General features: G+C 24.8%; 1 protein-coding gene across 1 annotated transcript in view; it reads right to left on the reverse strand.

Annotated features, from left to right (window-relative positions):
* LOC111619911 (solute carrier family 12 member 2-like) overlaps positions 1 to 23,876 on the reverse strand; it is a 105,310-nt gene that overhangs the window by 59,561 nt on the left and 21,873 nt on the right. Inside the window, exon 2 of the mRNA XM_023361735.1 lies at positions 6,694 to 6,780. Within this exon, the coding sequence (XP_023217503.1) occupies positions 6,694 to 6,780 (87 nt within the window). The remainder of the gene's footprint in view (positions 1 to 6,693; positions 6,781 to 23,876) is intronic.

Here is a 23,876-nt window from a genome sequence, read left to right on the forward strand (position 1 = left end):
TTATAAATGTTTTCGAACTGTTTGTATTCTAAATATGCTCTTCATTGCTTGAAAATGACATTAATGCAATGTTGACAGTACTTACATATCTGTTTTGTTATAATTAAAATACTATAACACACAAAAGACAGTGGTTTTTAATGCTTATATAGTTTTGGTGTTAAGTGTGTGATTATCATTTAGAATCAACTTATTGTAATCACTTTGGAACTCACCTAAACTGATAACAATATCTGATAATAACATTAAGCTACATAATTAAATAAGATTACAATTAATAGAATATCTGATTTTATTGAATCTAATATTAAAATAATTAAAAACTACAACTCAAAAATTTATTATTTATAATTATTTTCACTATTACAATAGAAGTTTATTAATCTAGCTTCTGTGGGACTAGAATGGTGACAGATTATGAAAAATGCCAGTTTACTGAATGTTTTTATATTTTAACAAAATTTGATAAGTTATATGCAATTTGAATATCAAAGATATTGTTGCACATTTTGTACCAGCACATTATGCTGTATGTTTTCAAAACATATGCTCTTTAATCAGTATGTACAAAATAAGTTATTTATTTAATCACATCACTTTCAAGTGCATGGTTACCCTCCTGTTATATAACAATATATGCAGCCAAATACTATCTTTGCCCTGATTTTTGCCTGGGTCTTCTGGGAATTTTCTTGCACCATATGTCCAAGAAAATTCCAATTCATGGAATATTATCATGCCAGATTATTATTGGACAATTCTGGATTATTAATTACTTTTCAGAAGGTGCCAAATTACTGGGCATTCTGGATTATTGAGTGCCAAATTAATGAACTTCTACTGTATTATTAACTTACATGTTTTGGAATTAGCAAATCTGACAACATTAAATGACAATATCTTTGATTACAAGTGGATTCTATTGCAGTGGCTTAAACAGAAGCTTAAAAATTTTTTGCTGATTTTTATTACAAAATTTATAATAAAAATAATAAAAAAGCACATGCTTACTTTTTCATAACACTATTTAAGCATTATGAAAAGTAAGCATGACTTTTTTCCATTTTTTTGAAATTCTTTTTAGAGCACTAACTCCCCTTGCCCAACTATTCTACTGTATATCTCATACTTTGGTAAAATAGTGGTTCCTAAAATTTGGAAAAATCAGAAAGAATTAAGTAGTCCAACCATTATCTTTTGTAGGTTTTCTGTTAATATTTTATTTACTATAAAGTTACTCTTATAAATATGTCAAACAAACACTTAAATTAAATTTGATGTTTAATGTTAATGTTGAAAAAAATGCTTTTTTTTTCAACCATGTAACCACCTTGTAAAATATTTTTAAAATGTTTTTTAAAATATTTTATGTTTAAATATCATACTATATTTGTCCTTTTTAAATATCTTGTTAATTTATCCTGAAAAAATAATGTTATGATTGAATTTGAATATATCAGAATGAGAAATATTTCTAGAATAATTTGCACATTCTAACTTGTAAGATGTTTAGTCATTATAAGGTATCAAAAATATATTTTTTATATGGCATACTATATATTGTAATTCGATATTTTATTGAATGCTGTTTGTGTTTGCAACGATGTTACTGAAAATTCAGCATTTTTATTTTTTTTTCTATTCGAAAACGACTGGGAATAGCATGTCTGAAAAACGAAAATAAAACAAAGAGAATTTATATCATGACTATTGGACTAAGAAGTGCAAAGTCGCGTAAATAAAAACAAATAGCAACGTTAAATTTGTCAGGTAGTTGCGTCGAAACTGTTATTTGTCTTCCATTTAAGAGAAAGCAAATCGTAGTATCGAATGTAAATATACAAGAAAAACGGACACAAATCTATAAATTATGCTGAACAGTGTTCAAAAGCGAAATAAAATCTCAGATCTGTGCACCTGTGATATATAAAAATTATTGAAATAAATCTAATATTCCTCAATATATATTAAATCTAAAAAATATTCTTTATTTATTTCGTAAAAATTACTTTAGTTTCTACTTTAGCTTCTATACATAAATTGGCTATAAATAATAAACAAATTAAAATACGAGACTTATAATATATGTATTAAAATATACAGTGCTAAAAGATAATAATTAAGTCAGTCATTTTTANATTGAATATGTGCTAAGAAGAAAAAAATCAATGATTTAAAATATCTTCAGTCATTTGATTAAGAAATACCGATGATTCTAAAATTAAAAAAAATATGCAAAGATCTAATAATCTGTATTTTTTCAATGACTAAATGATTTCAACAAAAATTTGATTAATAATTTAACTAAAAAGGATTTTCATCTTTTAACATTATTAAAAGTGAAATCAAGTCATTTTAAAAAAAATTGTTTTTCGAAAATAAAAAGTTTAATTCATTTTCATAAAAATTAAATTTTTAATTTGAAAGTGATCATATTGATAAAAATTTATCAAATTCAATAAATCGTAAATTTTTGACAAATCATAATTTTATGTAAAAAAAAAAATGAGACAGTTAAGCAAAAATTCTAGATTAGGTTAAAGATTAACTGTAATAATTTGTAACTTATTAAACATAGATTGTTGAATAGAAATATTTGTGTATCTAGTCTTTTGAATCTAATAAATATTAAGAGAGACTCCTAAGGTTATTAACTTAAAAGTCTAACTACATATGAAGAAAAACATCAAATGTAAACAATTACATATTATTATAATTAAACTGAAGGAAATAGACTCATGTTTTTTGGGATAAATGGTCATAAATAATGTTTTGCAAATGATACAGTACTATCTCTTATAGTCATACAATCATAGAAAACTAGCAGATATGCCTAGTATTGCCTTGGTGATAAGCAATAAGGACAAATATTAAAATTAAAATCATATTAAAAGTTTGGTTATTTTAGGTCAACTCAAATTAACAGTGCTAAGTCAGCAAAATTTCTAAATACAGAAGACACTATACTCTATAAAATCGTCACTAAGAATATGATTCATGACCATTTGGTATCATTGTCATGGGCCTTCATTATGGTTTACTAATATAATGTATCAAACTTATAATTTAACAAGTAAATGAAATTACTTTTTTATTGTAACTTATATTTTCTATAGAATCCTAGAAAATAACTCTGAAAAATTTGAAGAGTTTAAGAGATAATAGAGAGGACAAAGTCAGGGATATCCAGGTTTCATGGGAGTCTATAGTTTCTGCAGGGTCCTAGAGAGTAACTATGAAAAATTTGGTCCAGATTAGTCAGAGTGTAGAACTGAATGGTGAACTTAGTGTTATATACATACAATACATGTACAGTACAGTACATATAAATTATTTCTTTACAATTTGATAATAAAGTAGTTAAAATACTGTTTATCTAATATCATTCTGTAATTTTGTAACTGAATTTTTAATCCTATCATTTAATAATAAAAGTTAATATTTGCATGATCACTAAAACTTTAAGATCAAGAAGATAGATTTAATCTAGAATTTGAAGTTTAATGTGAACAATATAAAAATATTCATTATATTATATTGTTTTTAAGGTTTTTAACTAATTTAAAAACATCATGTAGGGAAAACTTTGTTGCAGAAAAATTTATATCCACTATTAACAGCAATAAGAAAGCTATTCAAATTTTCTGATTATCCAAACAATACATTTACTTAAAATCATCTAATTCTAGTAGAAATGTAAATTTAAAATAAATAAAATATGAAATCAGAATTTAAAACACTTAACACTCAAATAATGTTAAATGAGCAGATATGCAAATTGGAAACTTTAAAATCTTTGCAGCATATTCTAATACATTTCAATAATTCAAAAGTTGCTTTTACTCTTTAAAATTTGAATCAGAATAATTGATATCTGAACATTTTCAGAATATTCTAAATAATAAAAATTTTTCTATATTTTCATCAATAAATAGTAAAAATAAACATAGTGATTATTATTAATATAAATACTGTATTAGTTTGATGACTATGAACTAATGTTACAAAATTACCAGAAAAATCCTTTGTAAAAAAAAATTCTTAAATATCAATAATAACTATTTAATATTAAATATATGAAATCAACTCTACATTTTTATGATAAAATCCTTATTAATTTCAATGTCATTAGGATCTAAAAAAGTATAATTAATTTGAATTAAAATCTATTTGTTCCTTTTATTGTTATAAGTCGTATTGTAGTAGATTTAAAAACACGTTTAAAAAATTTTAAGAAACTATTTCATGTTTATGAACTTTTTTCATTTTTGCTTTTCCTGCTCTGTGGGCACTAATAGAGCCTTCTTTCTCTCCTTTACCCATTGTGGGTTTGGCCAAGCTCACAATGAGGATGTTCAGGTGGTGAGGACAAGGCCCAATGTATCCATATACCACCCATGAAAAACTTTTGGGGTTTTTTTTATCTGTTCAGATTGAATACAGGTATAAATCCCAATAATTCCTCAGCCATCCTATATTTCTGGATTTAGCTCTATAAATATGACTAATCATCAGTTTTTAAAGAAAAGGTTTGCTTTAGCAATAAACTTGTAACTATAATACTTGATTAACTAAATAAATAAACATTTTTATATATTTTCTATGAGGAATTAATTTATTTCTATCTTTAAACATAATTAAATCTCTCTGAAATTAATTCTAAAATTTCTGATAAAATTCTTATTAATTCAAATGAATTATAGTTTTAATTCAGAATATCAGAAATTTAATATCTTAGAATTTAAAATATTTTTATCCAATTAAGTAAAATTAAATTGAAATGCATAACAAAATTATGTCTGTAATGCAATCTATAAATAATCTAAAATTGTTTAACTTTTAAAGGAATACTTTCTGCCATTGGAAAATGCCTACAAATGTAAATATGTATTTTATAATGCTACATTAATGAAACTGGTACATATTTCGTAATTCTAAATTTAGAAGTAAATTTCACATATTAAAATAAAATGATGAACTGAGAAATGATTAAAAATAACAATTATACAAGCAGAAATGTTTGTAAGCCCACTAATAAAGTAAATAAACAATGATTAAAGTCAATAATGAAAATAGCACATATAATTAAATGTAATTTATATTCCTTATCTATTTATTTTCATTTAATGCTATAAATCATTAAACTGTGAATGTTTCAAGGAAGTTAAACAAACTATGTGTATAATATAAAGCAAGTGAAAGAAGATACAGTAAAACTATTAAAATATATTTATTTACTTTAATGTATATATTTGTATTTCCTATAAAAATATTTATTGTTTAATATTGCTAGAGCATATTTTATTTATGTATAAAGCAAAGTTTTTTGTTTTGTTTCATATAGTAGACTATAATATCTTCCTTTCTTTAATGAAAAATATTTTTAGTGCTGAGAATACCAATGGCATAAATTGCATTTGCTATTATGATATAAAGAAAGATATATAACATCACCAGATTGAATTTTCATTTAATATAGAAACACCATTTTATATCATACATTTAAAACCTGGATTATTTACAGATAAAATTTACTTGATTTTAATTAATTCAATTATGGAATTTAGGCTAATGATAGACAGTTACGTTGCCATGCTTGTATCTAGATTAATAATTAAAAATTAATTATAAATTTAATCAAAGAATGAAATGACAGTATAACTGTCTGCCTATTTAAGCCAAATTCTGTAATTTAATGAATAAAAATTAGTTTAATTTTTGCCTGAAAATAATCCAACTTTAGATATATAACTGTCTACGAAATCAGGATTTGGTATTTTGAATAATACAAATTTCTTTCTTTTCTTAAATTTCACATTGTGGAAGATAGCTTCCTTCTTTAATGTAAAGAATATTCTTACTGTAAAATAATATATTCAAATGTTGTGTTTGAGACATTTTAACACTGGCTTTTTTAATGACTGCTGAGTAGCCTTAGATAAAAGGTTGACACTGTCAAAGGTTTTAGTGTGTTCCTGATTTTCAATATGTATTAAAACTAGTCTTGTTTTTTTTTAATTAAAATTTTAAATAAATTTTAAAATATTCTTGTTGAATATATTTAAGAGTATGTATTTAGTTGAATTCACATTTATTACTTAAATGATTTAAGAAATACTTGCAATTAAATTTTGTCAAGATAATCAAAGAAAATAATAAATGGAGATGATAAATACCTAACCTAATTGAAAGGCATTTATTTGCCAAAACTTAATATGTATTTTAATGCAATAATTAAAGAGAGAAATGATAAACAACTGCAAAAGTCTATTAGACAGCATTTCAACATTAATACGCCATATATGGTGCCTCGCTAAATAAACTTTAATTATAACTACGTTGCATAATAATAATATAACAAATTACTAACTGGAAAGACTTCTTTTACATTATTACAAGTTTAATTATATAATGAAATATCATTTCTATAATAAAAAGAAATGAATGGAGAGTTATTCATTATAAATTTGCAGATTAAAGTAGTACAGTATTTTAGCAAAGATTAATTAGTTTGTCATATGTAAATGTAATAAACAAGAACATAATTAAAATACATTTTATTTTATGCAATTAGTATTCTAGATGCATTTTATTATAGTATATATTTTGGCCAAAAAAACAGGGCATACATAAAGAAAAGGGAAGTTTGCAATTACTGTTATTTGTTATTTAATAAAAATGAATAAATTTTACCAATACTCCTTGGATCCATCCTAATTTTACAGCACCTTTTTGAATCACATCATCATCAGGAGATTTTACTTGTTTGTATGAATAACGCTGAAAGAACAAAATAAAAATATACTGTATATATATATACATTACACATAAAAACCTATTGACATAATGTAAAAAATATTGTAAAGAAAATACAGTAATTATATTTATATTGATCTGAAAATAAAAGTTTGAATACATTTTAAATTTCTTAATATAAAAATTTAATGGAATTGAAATTTAAAAAATAAGCTAATTAAGTAATGATTTTATTATCTTAAAGCAAATTTCTTTTATTCTCAAATCTATGTTTTATTAAGTACTTATTATAATAATTAACTTAATTACTACATTGTAAATAAAAGAAAGGAAAATTTTATAAAGTTTAAGTTTTTACATTAATTATTTCATAACTAAAACAAAACCTTATAAATGTTATAATACGTAATAGAAAGTAATATTTTTATTTATTATTATAATTGGAACAGTATATAATTATTAATATTATGAAACAATTTCATTTACTTCTAATGTGCTTTAGGCCATTAAAACAATGGGTTTTAAATGTAATTTAAATTATAATGATGCTTTTCATTAATAGGTTATACATATATTAAAAAAATGTAAAATAAAATTATCTGTACAGAATTTTGTATCTTAATACTTTATTCAACAATGTAAAAAATAATTCAAAATCATATTGATAAAACATTGAACTGCTGAAAGTGCATCCTGCTTAAAAATTATTTATTTGTTATATTTCTATACTAAACTGATCTCAATGGCATATCCTGGGTTTAGAGAATATGGATGCTGCTCAAGGCAGATTTGGAAAGATTAAGGCATGCTCCCTGTCAATTTTCAGAGAATGTTACTTAATTACCTTAGAGTTACTTTAATTACTTAATCTTACTTAATTAATTAAAGTCATACAATATGCATTAAAGGGAGTGCTGTAGCACCATAAGCACCCGCTGGATATGCCAAAATGATTTGTTTCTTAATTGTTTCATTACGTATTTAATATCTACAGCAAGGAGACTGAATTAAATAACTAAAACATATAAGTGAAATAATGCTTTCATTAACTTATTCATTTGTTAAAAATCAATAAATCTGTTATAATACTTCAATAAACTTTTATAATTTCATTTTCAATCATCTTTTTACTCTTGGATGAATCACTACTGAGAATGATTAAATGATTACAAAGATAAGAATATGCTACAAAATAAAAAATCAAACTCAGATCATTTTGATAGAACATGATACATTATGTCATTAAGTATATGTGTGACATTTCATTAAACTGACTTAATGAAAATTGTTTCAGAAATGTAATGAAACTAAAGAAATATAAGGTATATATCTAAATAAACAGAAAATTTTGAAAAACAGATTGCAAAATATTGATACTCTTTATACAAGATGAAAATGATTAGAGTTATTTAAATGTGAAGTAAACGTAATTTTATTCCAATTTTTCTAATTGTCATTTTTTGTACTGGACTCTCAAATGCATCTCTAAGTTAAAGAAAAGATTTAAACTGAAATTGTGAAAAGTTATGTTTATCTAAACAACTGCTTTTATTATAATAATCTATAATTAACAGTGTTCAACAGTGTCTGCCCAAAGGCAAAGATTAGATTGCACAGAGGCAGTCTAAACATAATTTAATTTATACCTCATTTATTCAATTGGTCTTTTAGTTCTGGTTTTAAAAAAGCTTTTATATAAGAATGATTATTATTCAGATAATTTAAGATGTTAAAATTACATAATAAATTGTTTTTAAAAGAGAGAAAACTTAGTTATCTGTTTTTCATTCTGATTTTGGAGAATTCTAGCTGACATTTGCTGGAGTATTGTGATTATACTGTTAACATTAAGCAATTAACTCATTCACATATTTTTCTTATGATACATTTATGTCTTAGACTTACCCTTCATCTACTACAATTATTGTATGATTTTTGTATTTTTAAAATATAGAAATTGATTTTTGTACACAAGTATTATGCATACTTGAAACTAACTTAAATCCATTTTCATTACACTTTTATACTCCACACAACTCTCAAATTTTCTATAGAATTTATTTATTGTTTATTTTAATAAATGTTTATTATGAACTGTTATATTATATAATAATTACATTAGAAATAAATTAATAACAGTTTAAACAAATAAGTTATTTACTTTAGTGCTTGACTAAAAATATTTCTATTTTTTGTTTGAAGCAAATAATTTACAAATTACAATGAATATATAAGTATAAAAAGGTTATACAAAACTTTATATAATTATTTCTCAATTATAAATATGATTTATAATATTAAAGATTATGCTAATTTATTTTTATGATTTAAATACATTAATAGGATTATAAGTTAATGAAATTAATAGATTTTATATGGAATTTCATATGACAAATATAAACTGAGAGAGAAATTATTTTACAAAATGAAAGCAAAATAAAACAAAAAATGGAAATTGACAATTTTGATGTGATTCTCTAGTGAAAGGTATACAAGGTGTAAAATAAATTACATTAAAAAATTGCCAGGACGAATTCACATTTATAAAAAATATATTTCTTTTCAGACTAAACATACAATTGAGTCCAACTCCTTCTGTCCTTTGACACGCTTGTGGAGGCAATAACAAATCTACGGCAGACAAGTAGCCTGAAATAAAAGGTCGGTTCTGCAGTAGATTTGTTATTGCCTCCACAAGCATGTCAAAGGACAGGAGTTGGACTCAATTGTACGTATAGTCTGAAAAGAAATATATTTTTTCTAAATGTAAAATAAATTGTTAAATATTTTATATGATTATTTTATCATGTCTGTTTTATACTTTTTGATCATTTTGCACTCATTATACTATAAACACAGTATAGTATAGAACAGTGATTCCCAAATATACATTGGGACCCCAAGTGCATGGGGTCCCCAAATATTGTTATGTGATTGTGTAAATAATTCTTCATATAGGCTACATTATTCCTCTACTTAAAAAGTCTTCAAAAGTGTTGTATTTTTCTTTGGCTTTCTTTGACAGCCATAGAAAAAATATAGACAACAGTTGATTGAAGAAGATTAACACTCAACAAAAATAAAAAAAGAATTAAAGGATTTTATATCTGAAAATAAAAACAAAAAATGTCACAGCCAGTCAGAATCAGAGTTTCATCTAAGACACATGCTCTTTAATCTTCCAATCATACAAGTCTAACATCGCATTCCAGCAAACTGGAAGTGCCACCATTCTTTGTCTTTTGTTTCAAAGATTTAATCGAGCATTTCAAATACTGTACTTACACACATTTTCATTTTTAAAGTTTGTCATAACCTGTAACTTTCATGTTTTGTTTGAGATGAAAATCATTACTCTTCTGGATGATAACAATGGTGGCACATCTGGTTTAGTTACAGTACAATTCTACTTTACCTTCTAAAATTTACTTTTTTAATTTTTATGTTGGCTAAATATCAGTGTTTCGCATAGCCAATTAACACGATTAATTTTACGATTAAGGGGTTGAGGATATAGACTACATTGTGTAATTTTGGGGCTTGAGTATATGTAATGTGTTAACCTATGGGCAATAAAGGCAATTGTCTGGGGGGGCACCACATTAATCTTTTATAAACTCATTACTGTAGTAAGAATATCAAAATTGAAATTCAGGCCATGTCTGGAAACCCTAGATTGCCAGTTTGCCCAAGTGTAGGATGCACTAGAACAGTGCAAAGGTCGAGTTAAAAAACGAACAAGGATACGGAGGGTACCCAAAAATTCCCCCATACAAAAATGTTTGAAACCAACACTGTATATAGAGCTCCTTTATTCAAATTTGCCTGCGGCCCAATGAAGCTAAAACACGCCACTGCTGGTTGTGGTGTGTTTTTTAGCACAGTGGGTTGGTACTAAAAAAGTGTAAAAATGACATTATGTAATTTATGGACAATCCCATATACAGATTCCTAAAGATCCTCATAATTATTTATATAGTTAAATAAAACTGTAACAAAAACAAATAGAATCAACATTGTATTAAATTCCTTTCATGTTTCAAACTATATCATGTATATATTGCACAGTGCCTGCTACTTATAAGAAAAAGGAAATATGCTACAGATTTCTTAAAATATAGATTTCCATATAAGAAAGTTAATGATAGCATCTATCATTTTGTATAATTTGTAGCAAAGCTTTTGTGGGTTTCAAGATTCCAAAATACTTAGAAATATTATTATTTTTTTCACATTAAAAATTATCATTACAATTTTGATCAGTAAATTTATTGATAAGGTATAAAAACTAATAATTATACTTATACTGAATACTTATTATACATTTAATGATAGTGATTCTTACAATAGGAGATTTGAATTTAATTTTCACTTGTACAAACTTTACTCTTCTTCATTATAAAAAGTTCTCTTTCACTGTTAGTAATATTAGTTTCAAAATTAGAAAAGCATTAGACATAACAAAACGAAGTAAACTCATGCATTATTTTGAAGATAAATTATATAAAATGCTAGCAATTTAAAAAAAAAAGAGAGAGAGAAGCTCCTGAATATCAATACTAGAGAACAGAAGATTAAACTATCTGCAGAAGTTTCACAATAAATAGATTTATAGAAATAAGACATGCAGAAAGAACATAATAAACAGACAGAAGCAGAAGAGAAATTTATAATATTAAAGATTATGCTAATTTATTTTTATGATTTAAATACATTAATAGGATTATAAGTTAATGAAATTAATAGATTTTATATGGAATTTCATATGACAAATATAAACTGAGAGAGAAATTATTTTACAAAATGAAAGCAAAATAAAACAAAAAATGGAAATTGACAATTTTGATGTGATTCTCTAGTGAAAGGTATACAAGGTGTAAAATAAATTACATTAAAAAATTGCCAGGACGAATTCACATTTATAAAAAATATATTTCTTTTCAGACTAAACATACAATTGAGTCCAACTCCTTCTGTCCTTTGACACGCTTGTGGAGGCAATAACAAATCTACGGCAGACAAGTAGCCTGAAATAAAAGGTCGGTTCTGCAGTAGATTTGTTATTGCCTCCACAAGCATGTCAAAGGACAGGAGTTGGACTCAATTGTACGTATAGTCTGAAAAGAAATATATTTTTTCTAAATGTAAAATAAATTGTTAAATATTTTATATGATTATTTTATCATGTCTGTTTTATACTTTTTGATCATTTTGCACTCATTATACTATAAACACAGTATAGTATAGAACAGTGATTCCCAAATATACATTGGGACCCCAAGTGCATGGGGTCCCCAAATATTGTTATGTGATTGTGTAAATAATTCTTCATATAGGCTACATTATTCCTCTACTTAAAAAGTCTTCAAAAGTGTTGTATTTTTCTTTGGCTTTCTTTGACAGCCATAGAAAAAATATAGACAACAGTTGATTGAAGAAGATTAACACTCAACAAAAATAAAAAAAGAATTAAAGGATTTTATATCTGAAAATAAAAACAAAAAATGTCACAGCCAATCAGAATCANATAAAGGAATGAAGAATTTACTTCTTTATTTATGCAAAAAAAAATTTTTTTAATACCAAATTCTGTAATTAGAATCTAATTTTCAGAATCAAAACAAAAAAAAAGGAAGATATTTTAGAAATATTTTTAAAAGCAAGTCTTGTAATTAGATACGATTTGTTTAAAGATGAAAATTCTTAAAAAAGAATTGATAGAAACAAAATTAAATAAAGATTTAAAAAGGAAATTGCATATTTCATTCTGTAATAAATGTAAATCATTACAATGATTTAGTTCTGCTAATAAAAAAAAGGAAAGAAGAAACATATCATTATAATTTTCTTCAGTTTCATCGGCAAGTCTTTTTATTTTATTCGGTTTTTTTGAATTTTTATAGAAGATAATTACTTAATTTAAAAAATGTTTTTTTTTCAGAAAGTGTAAATTCTCGAAGGGCAATTAAAATCGCGGTTTCTAAAGAAACACGTTAATAAAACACAGTAAAAGGCGCTTATTTTCAATTGTTGAGTCTTGTTTGATGTAGAGGCGGTGTTATATTAAGATAAATTTAAACTGTTTTTCTTCAATTGAGTCGCAATTTTTATTTAAATTCAATTTATTAGCTTCTCCTATAAATATCAAATGTTGTAACATAAGAGGATAAAAGATGTACAACAATAATAAAAAATAGGACAAAACTGGTAAAAAAAAAATCTATTAATAAAAAAATCTTTTATTAAAATTATGATCCAATAAAATATATTAAATAATATGTTTTACATGTCAGAAAAGTAATTTATTTATGTATATAATGAATATTTTATGAGATTTTATATAATTTTTTAATTGAATAACACATTTAAAACATATGTGGTATGCAAAACTAGACAATAGCAATATATAATAGTCAATGTATAGTTATTGAAAGTTATATAAGTAAGTAACAGACTGATAAATGTGAACTTTGACATTTCCTTTTTTTTTTAGAAAGAATATTTTCTTTCTAAAAAAGATTCATTCTCTGCCATTTAAGAAGAATATGAGCATCATTTTCTTACATTCTTCTTAAGTAGTAGAGAATGATGTTCAAGATTGAACCTAATTTATACAAATTATAATCTCACAGTCAAATTTTTAGTTTAAAGTTATCTAAATAAGAATAAATCATTCCGTTTCGACAAAGACCCAGAAGGGAGGGTTTTCTTTGAATTGCTATAATCACTAGTTTCTTGGTATTTTCCTCGCCCTCCTTAACTTGCCTAGAGACATATTCTTCTTCCTAGATACTTGTATGGTCCTGTCTAGACCAGACTCACCTAAAGAAGGTTAAAATTCTGAGTGAGTCCGATTTGTTATTCAAAATTCCTGTTAACAGGAGGAGGATATGGGTGAATGCTTTTATCACTTCCCGTCTACTATTTTCTATATTTATGTCGGATGCTCTATATTTACTTTTATTGTTATGAAAATAAAATTCCAGTAGAGAAATGGAACGAGTATATTATCAATCAATGGTTTATTCTATTTTGATTTATCGCTCCATTAGATAACCATTTCTTGTTATTCATTCATACGTCTAATTTTTTTGAAAATGTAACAAGTATCCCGCTGGTCAGTCGGATTAATAATCGAGAATGATGAATAACCGATGACAAATGGCGTAGGTTGTTGCATTTAATCAAAATTTAATGGAATAAAAAAAAAACAAAAATGAATTCATATACAAAATTCTGTACAAGTTTCGCACCACGTGGAGCACACGTGTTTTTGTTTTCTTGACGTAACAAAGGTGAAGTTGACGTGATCGAAAGACCAAATCCAGTTCGTTGACAATAATAATCCCTTTCGGGCATAGAAAAATAGTAAACAGCTATTATCCGGATAGTAAACTAATCATATACTTGAATATGTGAAAAAAATAACATAGCTGTGAAAAAAATACTGCTTAAAATTGGAATTTGAGACTAAGAAAAATAATAATAACAATAAAAATCGATAAAAGTTAAATTTTTATATACTTAAATATTTTAAAATATATTTTTAGAATCTTCCTTCATCTTTGTTTTTTTTAAATTCTAAAAAGTATATTTAGTTTTGCATACTTAAACATGTCTATATATAAACTATATTATCAAGAAAATGTGCTGTGTATTATTGAGTAAATAAATGCAAAAAGTACTGTACTGTATATTCAAAATTGCTTTATAATGTGGTTCTTTTTATTTTAAAAAACATGTGGAAAATTTCGAATCAACATTCAACAAACAAAAACATTTTCACTGTTTGTTTCATTGTTTTATTACAAGCAAAATAATGCAGATTCTTTTCTTTTTTTAAGTGAGTTATTTTAGGAATTTTTTTTATGTTCTAATAGAAATTTAATATTTAAAAATGTTATATTTAATTTTTAAAATATAAAAACAAAAGTTTATTTTTGAATTAAAAATAAAACAATAAAAGTAATAGAAGTTTCTATTCATTTATTTACTTATTTAATCACAGAGTTTACTTTTGTAAAATAAAAATAAAAAATCTCATTTAAGTACTTGAAAATGCATGAATTATAAATTGTGGAATCAAAAAAGATAAAGGAATGAAGAATTTACTTCTTTATTTATGCAAAAAAAAATTTTTTTAAATACCAAATTCTGTAATTAGAATCTAATTTTCAGAATCAAAACAAAAAAAAAAGGAAGATATTTTAGAAATATTTTTAAAAGCAAGTCTTGTAATTAGATACGATTTGTTTAAAGATGAAAATTCTTAAAAAAGAATTGATAGAAACAAAATTAAATAAAGATTTAAAAAGGAAATTGCATATTTCATTCTGTAATAAATGTAAATCATTACAATGATTTAGTTCTGCTAATAAAAAAAAGGAAAGAAGAAACATATCATTATAATTTTCTTCAGTTTCATCGGCAAGTCTTTTTATTTTATTCGGTTTTTTTGAATTTTTATAGAAGATAATTACTTAATTTAAAAAATGTTTTTTTTTCAGAAAGTGTAAATTCTCGAAGGGCAATTAAAATCGCGGTTTCTAAAGAAACACGTTAATAAAACACAGTAAAAGGCGCTTATTTTCAATTGTTGAGTCTTGTTTGATGTAGAGGCGGTGTTATATTAAGATAAATTTAAACTGTTTTTCTTCAATTGAGTCGCAATTTTTATTTAAATTCAATTTATTAGCTTCTCCTATAAATATCAAATGTTGTAACATAAGAGGATAAAAGATGTACAACAATAATAAAAAATAGGACAAAACTGGTAAAAAAAAAATCTATTAATAAAAAAATCTTTTATTAAAATTATGATCCAATAAAATATATTAAATAATATGTTTTACATGTCAGAAAAGTAATTTATTTATGTATATAATGAATATTTTATGAGATTTTATATAATTTTTTAATTGAATAACACATTTAAAACATATGTGGTATGCAAAACTAGACAATAGCAATATATAATAGTCAATGTATAGTTATTGAAAGTTATATAAGTAAGTAACAGACTGATAAATGTGAACTTTGACATTTCCTTTTTTTTTTAGAAAGAATATTTTCTTTCTAAAAAAGATTCATTCTCTGCCATTTAAGAAGAATATGAGCATCATTTTCTTACATTCTTCTTAAGTAGTAGAGAATGATGTTCAAGATTGAACCTAATTTATACAAATTATAATCTCACAGTCAAATTTTTAGTTTAAAGTTATCTAAATAAGAATAAATCATTCCAAAAAATATAATTATAATAAATTAAAATATTAAAAAATAATTTAAATTTCATAAAATTCTGTATCTTAATATCTAATTTTTCTAAAAATAACCTTTAAAAAATATTTTAAAAAAGCTTATAATTTAAATAGAAATAAAATATTAAAAATATTAGATTACATTTAATTAATTAATTTTTTTTTATAAAAATAGTTCTAAAAAAATTGATGATGAAGTGCGTTCGATAGGGTCTAATTTGCACATTTTCTACTCTATATTTCGTTTGTATTTTGAGTTTTAAGAATATTTTAAAGATTAAATTCTAAAAAAATTATATATAAACTATATATATATAGATTTTTTTTGATGGAATAAACTTTTATCGAATCTTCTGCTGTCACAATAATTCGAGTGTAGCGAATCGAATGGAAGTATTAAAACTTGTTAGTGACCCGGAGATCAAGGATGTCGTCAACTTGAACTTCTAAAAAAACACTTTAAAAAATATAATAAAATTAATTTTTAATGCTTTTTTTAAATCTAATTATCGAGTTATAAGTCAATTCACCTAAAGTATACATATATTTGCGGATGCATATAATCTATGGAAGCCCTACGATACGAGGAGTTAATAATCATTCTAAAAATAAAATATTGACAATTGATGGAGTTTTTGAAGTGGAAATTAAAAAAAAATCATCTGAAATTTCATAGAGTAAAATAATGAGGAATTTGTATCGATGTTTTTCACTATTATTTTGGAATTTATATTCTTAGTTTACTCAACGGTCGATTTATATAAATTTTATAAATTTTAATGAATTTTTACTTGATTTTTTTTTTATAAATATCTTCTACGTACGAATAATTTGTAAGAAATTCTTTAGCTTTTGTTAAATGAGAAATACGTGATGAGAATCTTGTGTTTACAGAGATGAAGGAATAAAAGAATTTATTGGTTACGCTACAGAATAGGATGTTATCGCGATCTTACGTACATTTGATAATGTTAATGATTAAGAAAAGATTTTAAATAATTGTTTATCTTTAAAAAATTCAAATTAACTCTAAACTTAGACCGATTCTAAGTAGTGATCGTTAAATAATCACTAAGTCACGATGGTGATTTCAGCATCATTGAAGAATTTGACCTGCGATTGTTCACATTTTATAACTTTATTTTATTTCATTATATAGTATCTACAGTATCTAAAAATAAAAAAAATTACGTATTATAAATTAAATTTTTAATTTTTAATAAATAAAATTCAACTTTTCTTCTCCATTCGTAGATATTACGATGCTGATGCGACTATTCTCAAAAATCTCAAACTGAGTCGAAATTAAAAACAAAAAAAAAACTTAATATCTAGAAAACAAACTTAATTTTAATAAAGATTAAAGTTTTATTTCATTCTAATTAATTAATTTGTAAAAAAAAAAGTCTTAAAATTGCTACAAATTAACGCTTGTCACAAGCAATCCAATGCTGATGCTGGTATTACAAATGTTCTATTAAAATTATTCTAAAAAAATTCCCTATTATCTTAAGCTAAATAATGAAATTAATCTTTGACGTAGCCTGAAATTTTTTAGAAACTTTTTTCCTCTGAAATATTCACAAGAATAAACAAAGAATCGAATGAACTGAAGAAAAATCTGAGAATTGTTCGCAGCAAAGAATAGTTGCAATTTTTTGAATAAAAGCATAATTTATCTGTTTTATTTGTAATTAATGTCCAAAAAATCGATCTAAAAGTCACAAAATTAAAAAAGACAATTCTATATAAATTTAGATATTTATCCATTGATTTTATTTCTTAATCGAATAATTTTTATCATTATAAACATCGATTAATTACTTTAAGAAGAGTTAATTGCGAATTTTTAGGATAATTTTTTAAAAATTAAACGATTTTTCCAATCCAAAAATTTTCTATTAGAACATCTAATTGAGTATTTTGTTACAAATGATAATAAATCACAATAAATTACTGAATTTTTTTTAAAATATAGATTTATCAAACCATTCGAGTAGATCCAATAAAATATTTTTAGCATTTTTAAATGAATCGATAAGCGAGAAAATGTTATATATCGAACAGTCTATTCACATACATTCGTATAATTTATGTTGTCTATAATGGCAGATACTTCACTGATATTTTCCTCTGATTTAACATTCAACAAACTGTTTTTTTTTATTTATTCATTTTTGATCATTTACAAAAATTGTGAGGAATTTTAGAATTTAATTCACGAATAAAATTATATAATTCTATTGGAAAATACGTAAATGAAGGAACTTTGATTCTATTTAGAAGCATATAATCAAAGGACTAGAACTTCCTAAAGCATACAAATGGGAAAAATAGAATTCAAGTAAATCATACAAAGTTCCTGCAACAATACAAAAGAACTAGAATTCTCTTGCAAAGCGTAAAAGTGAAAGGACTAGAACTTTTTAAATTAAGAATTATACAAATAGAAGAACTAGGATTTAAACTGTACAAAGAGGAAGAGCTGGGATTCCTTGTTAAAGCATGCAAATAGGGAGACTAGAATTTCATCTTAAAGCGTATATAAGAAAAATTTAATATCCCATGTGTACGCTTTATGCGAAAATTTCAAGACTGTATGAAAATATAATCTAGATCTAATAATAAGTGTAAAACTACTACCACGAATTAATAAGGAATTAAGAACTTAAAGTATCTCAATATTTTCGCTAGCCGAATAAAATTCAAGCTAGCGAATTATTAAACTTATTGTTATTTTTACTCTTCAGTAAAGTATTTTCGAAATTCTTTAAAATACATAACTAAATATAAAGGGTGTTAAGATTATTCTAATGTAAATCAAATTTTAGCGTGTTAAATAGGAAAAAAAATTGTGATGTCATCTCTATAGAATCACGAATTCTTAGAGCATGACAATAACGCATTAATAAAGGTGAAAATTTTAGTTGTAAAGACGAGAAATCGTTGTTAAAAATAAATTTCCTCCAAGCTAAATGCGGTCGAGAGTCAAATATTGTCTCAATTTGAAAGTTATTTGTTATATTACAGCAGCAGTCGAAAGAATGATAGATATTTGAAGAGGAATGCAGAGATACAACTAACCGCAGATGACGATCATCGACTTCTTCATCTATCGTACCGACGAAACTTACTCTAGGCTACTGAATTCCAAATACGAAACGCCACCTGACAATATAAAGATTTCGTGATTTTCTACCCCAAAACAAAGACTTTGCATTAGAATTCGTGGCCTAACAATATTATATATATTGCGTTTGGTAAATGTACTTGTTAAGTGTGTCCATTGTCGGTTTGTCAAACGTGTTCTATCTTTGATGGTGGACCTACCGTTTGGCTTATAGAGCACGAACCCGGTCAATAGATGCAACTATCGATGATGGATTTTATTCTGTCTTTGAGAATTTAACATCGAACAAAGATTTAAATAACTAAAATTACATCTAAGCAATTCGTATCCATTGATTTGTGATGATCTTATCGATCTAGATTACAATAAATGTTCCTACTAATGATTTACAATCAGTCAAGTTTGCTCGTGGCGTAATCTTGCGAGGCACTTCAATGACGTACACAAAAATTACGTCATACANGTTTTATTTCTAGAGATAGAAACTAATAAAAATTCTTAATATTACAAAGAGTTTAAGGAATATGTTACGGTAAAAAAAAACTGTATAAATCATAATTTTAATATATTAAAAAAACAGCTTAAAACATAATTAAACCTATTACGTTATAGTATAAACTTTACAGCTATTTATAAATTACATAAAAACGAATGTCAACACCAGCTATAGTCAATGAAAGGGTCGACAGGAAAGAAATTCGATGTAAATATTTTCTAAGAAATGTTTAAAACTAAAAAGAATATCAATTTGTTCTCTATAATAATATTGATTTATTTTTATATTAAAAAAATATATATATATATGTTATTTAAATGCAATTAATTATTATATACGCCAGAGAATAATGTGACTTTTAATTCTGTCACGTATAACTTAATCAAGGACATAGAAAATGTTGATTTAAATTCATTGTATGGCACGCATGGAACATTTTAGTCACGGAAATTCGACTAAAATTAACAGAATTTTATTCGAGACTTGTTAATATTTATATTGAAGAGGTGGGTCCAGTTTTGATAAAAATAGAAACAACTTATCTTCTTATACAATTTTCAAAGAAGACGAGTAATTGGATTTTTTTAAAGGTCTTATCAGAATTGTATAATGTTAATGTAAGGTGCATGGTGTTCAGGAAACTCAATATAACATCCCCCCACACTTTACAACTTTTCAAATAAATGTTTTAGAATTTAAATTTGTATTAATAAATTAATTATTTAATTTTATTCCTATTCAATTATTAAGAATATTACACGACTCAGGTGCGAAATATCAATAGAAAAGTAGGTCAAAAAAAAGTACGAAGGGCGTATCTTCATAATTTTATTTAAAGATACTTTTAGATTTCAAACATCTAAATTTAGAATATATGTAGAAATATCGACTGAAATATTTTTTTATGATTTATAAACTATAATTTTCTTAGGGAAATGAAATTAGAAACAATCAAAATAATTATTAGATTATGAAACGATGGTGCTATTTTTATTGATTTACTACAGAATTCCAATGAAAGAAAATAAATAATTGGACATAATCGGCTTCATTATTATTTTTTTCAAGATTTATTGATATTATATTAAATATAGATAAGAATGAATGAAACTATAACAAACTACGGAATCGATTAATTAGATGTACTGTATAGTATTAAATTAGTACATCAGATAATAGAAAAATTCCTTTAAAGGTCAATCAATAAATCTTTATTGGTCTAAAAATACTAGCGAAAGGATAACATGGATTATTCCTCTTTCAGTGTTTCTTAAAAGACAAAATACAGAGCAAAGTGACACAATGAGATACCATTTTGTATTAGGGAGTTCCGTTGTACTGTACTGTACATGGGGGTCCCCCCATTAAAATTTGCCTTGGCCCCGTAACGCTACAACGGTTTAAACTTCGTTTTAAGGCTCGTCTTTTTAAGTTTTCAAATCTATCCAGCAATTTGAGTTCTGTTTTAGCGTTGTTTCATACCTTTATACTTTCAGTTATTTACATCTGATATATCGATATTAATTAAATGAATACAATATACGAGTTAAAAACTTAAATGTTATTAGATATTTCTTCGAAAAAAAGACTAAAAACGTTAGTGTTAACGTAACAGCGTCGACAGACCAAAACGAAATGATTTATAATTGGCGGTGCGAGCAGACATTTCCTTTTCGACTATCGAAACTTCCCTCAATTTTTTCGAGCAGCCATAATTTTCTCCATTCCGGCCAATCAAATTTCGACTAAATATTGGCGTGTTCCCTTTTTTGTTGTCCTCCATTATACGATTAAGACTATAATCAAACGGTGGTTTCCTGTGTTATCGGTTCTTCAATAGCGGGTCGTCGGGTCCAGCCAGCACTTTGCAAACTGTCAACCCGTTTCTATTTATTTATTCTCGACAGAGAGATTATTTAGGAATCATTAGACCGATTAATTGTTTTAAAGAAATTCCTACGTAAATATATTATTAAATATAATATATATTTTTTAAAAGTGAAATAAAAAGATTCTATCAAATAACAGAGTGAACTTCGATAAACGAAGATCATTTTCTTTGTAAGTGTAATATGTTAAAAATGTATTGTATTGCTTTTTAAATATCAACGTCCAACTGACAATGCTTTTGATTAACTGCATACGATCCTAGCATAATTAGAATACAGTCGACCCCCCTCTAACACTGTTGATTATTCCGTTTTATATGAATTTCATGTTGTACGAGTCACTTAGATTTTACAAATACGTGAGCCATTCACAGCCCGGCACATGTATTTGTAAAATCTAAGTGACTCCTACAACATGGAATTCATATAAAATGGAATAATCAACAGTGTTATAGGGGGGTCGACTGTATTACAGAAGTATTCCTAGACTATTCAAATATTAAATTAAAATTTTGTTAAAGTTATATATTGATGCTTCTTGTAAAGTCATTGTAATTTGAATAAATTAATTATGTAAAATAATTCTAAACATACATTCATTACTGTTAATTTTTAAATGATTGCTGGAATTATCAGCATAAATTCTTAAGGATTTCAATAATAATAATATAAGAAAAAATTCGATAATTATATGCTTGAAATTTCTCAAAATGGAAGAAAATAGAAGAGAATATTCTCAATTCTCTTGTTAGTTTTAACAATGATTCAATGGATTATTGTAAAACCAAGAATAGATTTAATGGCTAATCACTTGAATATATATAAAATATTAAAGATTAACATGTTTTAAATATGTGTTAAGATAATTTTCTCCGTAATTTAGGCCATTTACATATATATTAAACTTTTCCTCACTCCCATCACGTAATGATTTTCATCAATGTAAGCGATAATAATTTATAATGTCTTTTAATTTGTTTTAAACTAGAACAGATAAATTATCATTGATACGAATGATACATTCGTCTAATTTTTTAGCTTAAATTGCTACAGGCTCATAACAAATTTCATTAAACTTTTAAAAATAAGTTCATGTAAGTTTTTCGTCATAATATAAAGTGATTTTTCCTTTAAAGTTTACTAATATTTTTTACATTTAAAAAATGCTAGGATGATCATTTCTACAATTTGTAATTTTTTACTGCTATAGATTTATATTAATTTTATGTATTGAAATTTTAAAATAATGATGTCGTTAAAGTAAGAAGAAAAACTTTCAACTGAAAATTCATTTAACCAATTTAAAAAAAAAAAAAACATTTTTTTTATATTAATAATACGGCCTCGGAGCGATGCAAACCTTTAATGATGTACTGAAATGTAACTAATATTACGTATACAAATGAATGCAAAGTTATTTAATTATGTCGGAAATTACAGTAGACAAAAGTGTAATGGATGTGTAACTTTTTTTTTTTAAATTATTACATAAAATGTCTTTGATTCGGATACATTCATCACCATCTGTTTGTATCCTGTATCTGTGAGGATCAGGGGGATCATCGACCCTTAAAGGTGTGAATAAAAATTGTATATTATACACAACAACCTACATACAATATATATATATATATATATTGATTAAACNTAAAGTTTATTCTGGAAAAAAATAAAATTAAATTAAAGTTTATATTTAAAATTAGCATATTAGGTATCCTGAACATAAAAATTCAAAGTACTTTAAAAAAAATACGTGACTAAAATTAAATAATTGCACTTAATTCCACGTTTGAAAGAAAAGAAAATAATAAAAAAAAAATTAGGCAGGAGTTATTAATTATGCAACCTTCAAAAGGACAATTAAGTTGTTACTGATAAATTATCTTAAAATATGTTCTGTACAATCATTAAGATATTTGTAATTAGAAGAGCATTTTAAACATTAGCATAATTAAAATAGCTGTGAGAAACTTCATCCAATTCTAAAAATGCCTTTAGAACTACTTTAAAAATCATTATACAGAGCTATTATGTATAGAGAAAACAACTTTTACAAGAAAAAGTACAAAGAAAAAAATACAAGTTAAAAAAAACAAACAAAAAAAATAACTGAAAAAAATGAATAAAACTTTGACAATAAACTTTTAATATTTTTTATACATTATGTACTTTTTGAATTAATGAAGCATACATTTATTCATGCACAAGAAATAAATGATAACTCTTATTTTAAGAAATAAAAAATAAAATTTACTGCTCTTATTTAGAAAGAACACAATAAATAAAAGCAGTATTTATAAGGAAAACTTTCATCAAAAAAATAAAATAAAATTATTTTAATAAAT

This window comes from Centruroides sculpturatus, unplaced genomic scaffold (assembly GCF_000671375.1).
Source record: "Centruroides sculpturatus isolate CEXI.00-Female unplaced genomic scaffold, Cexi_2.0 scaffold160, whole genome shotgun sequence".
NCBI classification, from domain to species: domain Eukaryota; kingdom Metazoa; phylum Arthropoda; class Arachnida; order Scorpiones; family Buthidae; genus Centruroides; species Centruroides sculpturatus.